At 38.7% G+C, this 9,861-nt stretch overlaps 1 protein-coding gene across 2 annotated transcripts; it reads right to left on the bottom strand.

Moving 5' to 3' along the window:
- Positions 1-231: 231 nt before the first annotated feature.
- Positions 232-8,750, bottom strand: atxn7l3a (ataxin 7 like 3a). 2 transcript variants are annotated; one of them, XM_026324900.1, is made up of 14 exons: positions 8,526-8,750; positions 7,366-7,408; positions 7,132-7,226; positions 6,870-7,002; positions 6,603-6,774; positions 6,409-6,506; positions 6,279-6,301; positions 6,151-6,196; positions 4,594-4,634; positions 4,419-4,493; positions 4,249-4,292; positions 3,529-3,600; positions 2,403-2,539; positions 232-2,316 (listed from the first exon to the last, which is right to left on the bottom strand). In XM_026324900.1, exons 3-14 carry the CDS (start codon positions 7,180-7,182, stop codon positions 2,120-2,122), a joined length of 1,089 nt encoding a protein of 362 aa, XP_026180685.1. In that variant the 5' UTR covers positions 7,183-7,226; positions 7,366-7,408; positions 8,526-8,750; the 3' UTR covers positions 232-2,119. The 2 variants fall into 2 exon arrangements, with proteins under 2 accessions (XP_026180685.1, XP_026180686.1); XM_026324901.1 differs by lacking the exon at positions 3,529-3,600.
- Between the last annotated feature and the right edge of the window lie 1,111 nt (positions 8,751-9,861).

The raw sequence follows: 9,861 nt of genomic DNA, 5'->3' as shown, positions 1-9,861 counted from the left end.
TAAAGTCTTTAGATTTGTAAAGCCAAATTACAAGAAAAATATAAAAAGCTGCTCTAAGACACAGTCAAAAGTTGCAATTACAAGATTGGTGTTGTAATGTATGAAATATATCTTACAGCTATCACACCAGACATTGCTGGTTATAGCCATACAATCACTCATGATCGTGAATGTCAAGCGGAGCTGCAGTGCTGTTTCACTTTACACGTAAAAATCCACAAGACAGTTTGGTACTGAAGAAAGAAATTTAGAATTTAGATTTCATTTCCATCTCACACGCAATACAAACACATACTGTACATGTGCCCTAAAAGCCCACCGGCTCGTCAAATATCAAAATCTGCATTTACACACAAATAATATACATACAGTATCACTTCATAGGCAGTGACTAATAAAAACTTAAAGATACTATTGATGTAAACATAAAAGTTACATATTTCAAATGGTACGCATACTTTCACATAAATGTGGCATTCTAGGATGCATAGACCTATGAAAATGTGATTACACATATATCCTCCACTCGAGTACACAAAAAAAAGTGACATTCACTCTGAATTTAAGTCAACATACACATGAACACACACACACACATAAAACTGTGCAATACAATGCGAAAATTAAAAATCACAGGTGAGTACTCCAGTATTCTGTATGTGTCAAGTGTTGAACTGAAGTCCACATCTCGTCACAACTGAGCTTACAATTAACACAGAGGCTAAAAAGAAGGCCAGGTCACAAGGTCGCCAACACAGGATGGGCACATGAAGGTTTTAAAAAGCCACATTACCGCATACTCTTGATCCTTTTCATGCTATTGTGGAAAAACTCAAGCTAAATTTTATATATTTATTTTTTACTGAGTGTAGGAAAAGGAATTAGACAAATAGTTTAGGGGAAAAAAATACCAGGAATCCAGATGTTTAGGGACAGATGTGTATTTTAGCATTTGCTTGGTTTGCTTAGCAGTTTGAGTGTAATTTGGATGGCCTTTCAAATTTTTGGGTGGATTTTTTTTTTTTTTTTTTTTAAGTCGCTTAGGTCTCATGGTACTCACTGCATTTACATATGTTTTTCCTTATCCCGATAAGCTACCTAAATACATATAACCTTTTAATCGCATGCGTAAAAGGATATTAGAGAAGATTTCTACAGCCATTTACAATAATTGGAGACTGTGCCTGTTTTTCATAATTTGGGCTAGGCCACCCAGTTCATATTAAAAGGCAACATCAACATTGCTGCACTCAGTGCTTTGTTACATAAGAGTGAAGGCAGTGAAGGCCACAAAATGATGTTTCGACATGGCAATGCCTCACATGCCCATGTTCCCAGTTTGGGATCGAAGAACTTGACTGGCCTGTACAGAGCACTGACCTCAACCCCATTCTGCAACTTTCTGGGCTGAACCTGAATGCGGCTGACCTCTATCTGTTTTGTGGCTGACACACCAGCAGGCAGTTCCAAAGTCTGGTCCAAAGCCTTCTCTCATGAGTGGAACAGCAGTTAAACTGGTTTAGGAATGATATGTTGAAGCATCATATATACAGTAGGTGTAATGTCCACATTCTTTTGGACATTTTATTTATTATTTTTTAAAATTTTTATTTAATCTTTATATTACCATGTGAATAGCTGACTGGGTTGAGCAACCTCTTTTCCAAAGACACCCATCCATATAGTGCAATAAAATAAATGCATCTTCCACTCATGTAAGAAAATGATTACAGTGAAATGGGTTGAAAAAAATTGTCAGAGTCAGTTACTACAAAAGGACCAACTACAAAAGGTGTACTGTGAATACGCTGCCAAGTCACCCTGGTTTCCGTCTCGGATCCATCAGTCAATTGGATTGACTGGACTGTCAGGATATAAACCAGGTTATAAATTTTAAGACTAAATGTCCCTGATAAGTACCTGATCTGATTTGTTTTAGGGCAGTTTGTTTAGGATACAGAAGGATAAAACATCATTAAGATGTAGATGCCTTACGTATCAGGACCACATGACTAAAGAACAACTAAGTCAAGTTTAATCCCACCCTGTTCATGCCTGTAAATCTAGGTATGAGAAGAGGGGCTTGATTCATAATAGGCAAGAGCTGGTTTTCTTTCTGTTAGTTTAAGTCATCATAGATACTGGAAATAGAGGGTGTCGCGACTTTGGGCCTCTTTTTTTTGGTCGATAAACTGATATTACTCTGAGAGATGCTGCTTCCAGTTGGACATCCACCCCCCCCTCCACCTCCACTGTTCAAACCAAGAGATGTCTTTTTCTTTTTCTTGGGCCTCCTGGAATCTGAATGGTTTGTGCCTAAGAGAAGAACAGAAAGCAATCTATCATCCATCTAGAAGTTTCACTGATAAATTACTTCAGTTTAATGTATATTATTTCCTTACTGGCTTTAGATGAGGCAGAGTCAGTGGGGGAGATATCAGAGGTGTCGTCCCACTGCAGACGGCTCATCAGGCTCTGTCCATCTGGAATGTCAAAACTGTCGTTCTCTACTGCAGCATCTGCACTGGGCAGCAACGACCTGTTACAGGAAACCCAGACACAGTCACACACTGTTAGACCGGCACAGCTCTGGACCTCAACAAAATTATGAAACTGTCGCAATATATCCGATACCACTGATCTCCTAAATGTAAACCACAAAGCTAAAAGGAGCTTTGAAAGATTTATCAGCTCTATAAAACAAACATGCATATGCAGTCGGACAGAATGGTCAATCTGGCCAATCAGATTCTAACTTGGTCATTGAATTTTTAAAAAAAATTTCAGTGGGTTTTCTAAGCAAAATTTCACAACATTTCTGGTTCCAGCCTTGCAAATGTGTGAATGATTCCTTTATAATAATAAGCTAAATATATTTTGATTTTATGCTAGGCATCACTTTGATCTTTGAATTTGTCAATTATAATGGTAAAAATGTTGTGATTTTATAGGCTGTTGCTTGAACCCTTACTTCTTTCTGCCAATTATAACTTCGTCACTTCTGCAGCCCTGGTCAAACCTCTTACATATGAATGCATACATAGAGGTATAAAAGTTAAAAGTGTTGGTACCTTTGCACCTCAGTGAAACAACACCTCGTTTAATGTTTTTTTTTTTTTTTTTTTAAAAAGGTGGCATGAACTTAACTGTGCAATTACAAACTCAGTGTTAATGACATACTGCCTGGCAGACGTCCTCCCTCACTGAGGCCCAATCTGGGTCAGGAAAACACCCTGCGGTAACCTATGACCTTTTACTGATGATAAAACATAAAATACTCAGGTCCCTTCAACTGCAATGCACACAGTGAGAACTGTGCCTTTGTCAAAGAGCTGCTACTTGCAGAGAAGACCCCTGCATCGCCATTTACAACCCTGCCCAGCAGCCTCGCTCTGTTCCCGTCTCTGACAAAGGCAACCTGATCAGAAAACACCTGCACCATGAGGGTCACAACACTCATTCAAACATGACTTTGGTTAAGCACACTTGTGAGTGAGGGGGTTGAGGAAGGGGACAGGGCACACTCACGCGGACGGCCCCAGGAGGAACACCCTGACGGCCCTCCTCTGTTCATCCGTGTGCTGGGGACATCGCTGAGACCTGGTGGGACACAAGGTGGCATTATACATCCCTGACTGACTGACGGCTGCCCACGGCCGCCACGCAGCCTCAGGACTGAAGTTCTAACTACAGTCACAGGGAGGAAAGGTGGGACAGCCTGCTGCGGACAAAGCCAGTGACCAATCAGACGGTGCAGGGCAACAGTGAGGTGTTAAAGGTTATGAAAAGTTAGAGGTTGGTCACTGACAGGGTCCAATTAAAATTTTTTTTATAATCTCTGTTGCTTCTGAGATCTTTTCAGAATGTAAGGTTTCATTTAAGTCAATCGCTGTGCTCAAACAAGATCACATCATATATACTTAGTTGCCACCTGTGTTCCCCTTTAATTAGTCCCAACATACATGATCACCTTCATAAATACATTAATGAAACTGATCATGTTTCCAGGCTTACATGCAACAATGACTTTAGACTCATAGTTTAGACTCATTTCTATGAGATTTAGCACTGGACGTTTGTAATGACAAAGTCTCACAAAAGGGCCAAACTGAGGGACAACGACCTCAAAATTCAAACAAAATAACACCTGACTCTGTCTTGCATCATCCCAGATATTAGCGGTTAACTGGTTCACCAGAGGAGAAATTTTGTTAACTAGTTTATCCATGTGGATTATACAGTAATTACCTAGTACACATCTTCTTGGTGTGCTCGGAGATCACCCCACATTGCTGAAGAGAAACATTTGTGCAATGATCAACACTTGTGTGTTTGAAAACAACAGAAATTACTGTTTATACTGTTTATATGTTGTGTAAATATATAAGTATGGAGGGAGATGAATCAAAGTTGCTCACCGTTGTTAAAAGTGATCGAAGTTCATCAGGGCTCAATGCGTCATAACTGATTCCGTGCCCTGTGTTGTAGTTATACTGTAATACAAAAACCCATTCTCACTACTTGTACACTACTGTGTTTACAACAAAATGGAAAAACTCTGTGACCACTGTGATGAAGGAAGGAAGTCGTTACCTTGTTGTAGGTCTCTGAACTGATGCTGTTCACAAGATCCCCTGGAAAAATGCAACCCTTAGTCATCTTTACTCATAAGACATACACTATTAAAACCATTCAAACCACCAAAAAAGTGAAAAACCGCAAATGATAAATATATATATATATAAAAAATTATATATATATATAATTCAGTGTACAGGTTATTTTAAATCACGTCGATTAAAGTTTCAGAGCTTTTGGTCTTGGTTTCTCCTGTAAACAAGAGCTTTTTAAGTGGATTTCCTCTTGTATAAATAAAGATTTTTTTCACAGTTCAACAAATGTATGGTGTTCATATAATGTATGTAATAATGAATGTTAAAGAGAAGATTTCACTCATATTATAATAACGGATATTCATAACACAGATGCCAAGTTCACATTTGCACACTCATATACGCCATATAAAGGTGGAGGATACGTCCTCGCTAATCTTCCACTAAGCAAAAGTGAAGCCAATATGTCATCAATACCCAGGCTGCCATCTTGTTTTTGAAACCACATTGTGCAGAATTACAAACAACCTGGTTTCAGGCCTTTGGAATACACCAGTTTTTACAATTTATTAAATACAAAATTATCAGAAAATAAATGTTTGCACACAAATCAGCATGTTAACATCTACCTAAAATGGTGGAATCAACTTTGGGAAAAATCCATATGATTTGTATTTTTTCAAATTTGTCCCATTTACTTTTCTTTTTAGTGTGACATATGACATCTGAAAGTGTTTTATCTAAAGTGATTTATCTGCAATCTTTCTCCTTTAATTTTATTTCAAGTTTATATATTTGCTGTTTCTTATCTTGATTTTTGCCTATGTACTTTTAACATGTCTTTTATTTCTATAAAGCACTTTGAATTACTCTGTATGAATTGTGCTATATAAATAAACTTGCCTTGCCTTTACGAACATGGAGTGAGCAGTGTTTATGAGCTGGTGGGCCACCCAGGAAGGTTTTCATTTAGACTAGCTTCCCTTCTGGTGAGATGTCATGTCATCCATGTTTTATACATACTGTATGATTGTTTTTTTTTTTTTTCATTTTTATATAGAATCAATTTTAAATGGATAAATCAATTTTACACTTGATAACCAGTAACAACGATAACATTTATAAATAAAAGTGAAAACTTCCTAAGATGGTTGAAAAAATTTGTGGCATTCTACAAAATTTTAATCTCTGTGTATGCATCCAGCAGTGCAGTCTTTTGGCCCTGGATCATTAGATCTCAACAGTGAATGTTTTGCTTGTGTAACCATTGTCTTGGTTGTCTGCACTACATTGTGGTTGGCACAACATAGGAACCGTTGTGGGGTCCATATTCTACTTCCTGTACTTGAGGAAACTCTACAGATTGCCCTGATTTGCAAGAGATTAATCAGGCTTCAAATCTGCTGAAAAAACCAGAAGGCCAAACAACAGCCCCCGAATGTAAGCAGATATTGACAAAATACTCCAAATATAGCAGTGACCAAAAAGCCTCTTTGGTCACTCGCTAGACTATAAGCAACATGCACAATAAACTCACCATTTTTGTGTTTAAGAGATTTTGATCTTCTGGGCGAATTTTGATTCTGCAGGAAGAATAAAAAACAGATTAAAAATCATTATTATGCAAATTCAAACATACTCATAGTGAAAACAAATGCAAAATACCTTATCTGACTTCCTCTTCTTGGCTGCAAAAAGGAAATAAAAGGTTTGTTTACTTTGTGAGCACACACTGGAGTTTTCCTTAATCTCTGCACAGCGGAGATTTATGCATATGAACATTTAAAAGGGTCACCTTTTTTTTCTGCGCCATATGACCAGTCGTTATCATTGAGGTCATCGTTGTCTTCCTGATCACTCTCTGATTTGCTCATGTTATTATTGCTGGCTAGCCTGTTAAAAAAATAATCTGATTAGATTATGTGAATTATATGTGACTTGTTTATTACAAATACAACAATCAGTCTCGTATGACCTTCACTGACCGACCTGCGGTTGGCAATGCGACTGCTGTTGCGTCCCATGCCGAGACATTTCTCCAAGTGTGGGGCGAAACGAGAAGCTGCTATCAGTCTTTTGCAGTTAGGGCACTCACACTCCTTGTTCTTCCATTGATTGTATACTTGGCCAAATATGTCCAGTCCTGGTTGATCCACAATTTCTATTACATTGAAAAAAATGAACACATGGTGAGGAAACACACCAAAGAAAAAGTTAAGAGGACCAATGGAGCTGAAGAAAAGCCATAGCACCAACCGAACTCCTTCATGCTTTCTTGGTCGGTTTCATCCAAGAAGAAATAGCCCTGTTTGACAGCACGATGTACCTCAAAACACAGGCCCAAACAGGCATCTTCCACCAGCTCAGAGTAGATGTCATGGACCAAGGCCTACAACACAAAAGACAAGATCATTCTGCACCTACTATATACCTGATGGCACACACACACAGACAGACTCATACAAAGACATAAGGTTACAAAAAGTTATATGTACTAGTTCCTTCTGTGTTCACTAACCTCCAGCTTGGTGTTGTCTGGGCCTGACAGGGGCATATCCTCCATTTTCATTTGAAAATCTGTATGGGAAATCTTGATAGCACAGTAATGTTGACCTGATGATTCAGAACATATAAGACAAAAATACAATCACAAGAAGATCAGTGGGTCAACAAGTGTCAGATGTAAGACTGGCAAATTCAGGCTGTCACTAAAGGGTCAGTTCATGACTCCAAGGGAATGCAAAATACTTACTTTTAATATAGCTGAAAATATTTGCTGAACGTTTGCCTTAATTCTGTTGAAGAGAAGAAAACAGAAATTAACAGCTGATGTCATATTGGATATTTAGCTTTTGTTAGTTTCGGGCTACAACTAACAATAACTTTCATTTTCAATTAATCTAGCTACTGATGACTTTCTCCATTAATAATGACATTAAACTTGCAAACAAACAGAACATTTCCATGGCAAGTTCACATAAATGGACCACACAGGAGATTAGTGGTTAGCACTGTTGCCTCACAGCAAAAAGGTTCCTGGTTTGAAACCCATCAGGGGCCTTTCTGTGTGGAGTTTGCATGTTCTCCCTGTGCTTGTGTGGGTTTTCTCCAGGTACTCTGGTTCAAAAACATGTATGTCAGGTTGATTGGTGGCTCTAAATTGCCCATAGGAGTGAGTGTGAGTGTGTGAGGTTGTTTGTCTCTATGTGGCCCTGTGATGGACTGGTGACCTGTCCAGGGTGTACCCCTGCCTTTCACCCAAAGAGAGCTGGGATAGGCTCCAGCAGATCCCTGTAACCCTGGTTAGGGAATAAGTGGGTATACATGATGGATGCATAGAAGTTCGCATAAACGTAAAATCTCTGGTTTTATCAGAAAAAAATTATTTGCTTATTTTATTATCACTGTAAACAAAGAAGAAAGTGGGAAAATATTCAAATTTTGAAAGATGGGCCCAGAGAATTTGGCAAATAAAATACACCCCTCCCCTCCCCGACACTGGACTAACATTGTAGCTCTACCGGACACACGTTAAATGTTGCTACAGTGATTTTAAGTGTTTTCTTGCTGTGCAACATTATGTCTTTAATGTGTCAGGTGTGTTAACTGCCGTCTTTTTCTACACTACAGACACTGAGTCTGCCACATTAGTGCACATTACAGCAGAGCCCAACCGGTACAAGAAAAACAACAACAAACGCAGGTGATAGACGAAGGTTTAGAGTCAACTACGTTTCGCTGTGACGCTATTTTATTAGTGTACACATTTGCTAGCTAGTGCAAACACACTCCAGCGTGTCGTTACTGCTTCGAAATAAATGAAAGGCCTGTGTTTGTTACCCAGTGCTGGATGGGACACACTAAAATGTCGTTAGTTATATTTTAATTTAGCCAGAGGCGGTTTCCTCTTACCCTGTCATACCGAAAACTCAGCCTGAAACAGGCAGTTTCCCTGAGGAGACAACATCACCGAGTCAGCCCACAGAAAACACGTTAGCACGAAGTCTGGTTTGTAGCTACGTCCATCTTTATGTAGCGGGCAGAACAAATCCTCGTTTACGAGTGTTTAGTGTCGCAGGTGTCGGCTACATGGACGTTATAAACCCAGTTGACACCGACGAGGCCAACGGAGCAAAACACGCAAATAAAACAACCCACTTCCGGTTTTAACCTGGAAGAATAAAAGCCTGAGCTGGGGAATCGCCTCTAAGACAAACTGTTACCGGAGATAAGAGACATCCTCAAAACATTTACTTAGGTAAACGCCATACTATAATGGTGTTTAATTTTTTTATCTTAATTTTCTGTTTCACATCTTTGTGAATATAATGTCCAGCCTTTGTTCACAATTTATAACAGATCACAATCTTTTCTAATTTATGAGGCAGTTGAGTATTATATGCCATTATATGTTTGAGATAATAACTGTTGTGCTGACTTACTTTTAGTTTACCCTGATCCAGATAGCTAATATTTAGCAGCCTGTGGTGGCTAAGTCATTCGTTTGACGCGTGGCCCTATTTTAGTTTGAAGGTGCAGTCAGCGTGTTTCCGCTGCTAGTGGCAGACTTAACATTTGTCTTCTCCCTTAGACATTAACAAATGAACGCCGGATTGTCGATCGGCATCTGGAATCGGTTTGTTTAGTCTGAGGAGTGGAATGAGGTCACCAGTAATGTAATACTATATGGCCAAAAGTATATGGACAAACAACAATTGCACCTACGTGTGATTACTGTTGACAGATACTGGAAAATTCCCTCGAGCCAATATTACTCCGAGTTTTTATTGAACTTTAATCGTTTCTTGTGAAATGCTCTAAAATATACCGACTCAGATCTCTGACATTCGTCAAATTAAAACATTTGAAGGTGAAATATATATTTTTTAGCTGGTCATGACTTGTAGGCATATTAAATCTCTGATATAGGGCCACAAATATACATTGCTATATGGGGACACAACAAATACCTTAATGTGTACAATTAAATTGTCATACAGCAAAACGTGGAGCGGTGTAGGACTCCAGCAAAGACAAACTGAGGTAATGAGGTCCCAGTAGTTTTTATTTGGCCCCCCCCATAGGGATTATGCATTGAAACACACAAATCATTTTGATTATGGATTCATTAGCTGATTATTTTCTGAGTCCACATTCCAAAACATTGCTTTCAATAATAGGAAACTGGGAAAAAGCCACAAGTTTTACCATTTAGAAATTTTAGGTCATTTCTGACTGATAAATAGCT

Source organism: Mastacembelus armatus, chromosome 8 (genome assembly GCF_900324485.2).
Source record: "Mastacembelus armatus chromosome 8, fMasArm1.2, whole genome shotgun sequence".
NCBI lineage: Eukaryota > Metazoa > Chordata > Actinopteri > Synbranchiformes > Mastacembelidae > Mastacembelus > Mastacembelus armatus.
This window is presented reverse-complemented; position numbering and strand designations above follow the sequence as displayed.

Excerpts from the sequence above, each read along its gene's own strand:
- atxn7l3a (XM_026324900.1), bottom strand. The coding sequence starts at position 7,182 with ATGAAAATGGAGGATATGCCCCTGTCAGGCCCAGACAACACCAAGCTG. Across the intron at positions 6,507-6,602 it reads AGTCGCATTGCCAACCGCAG|GCTAGCCAGCAATAATAACA; the intron begins GTCGGTCAGTGA and ends TTTTTTTAACAG. Across the intron at positions 6,197-6,278 it reads AGAAGAGGAAGTCAGATAAG|AATCAAAATTCGCCCAGAAG; the intron begins GTATTTTGCATT and ends TTCTTCCTGCAG.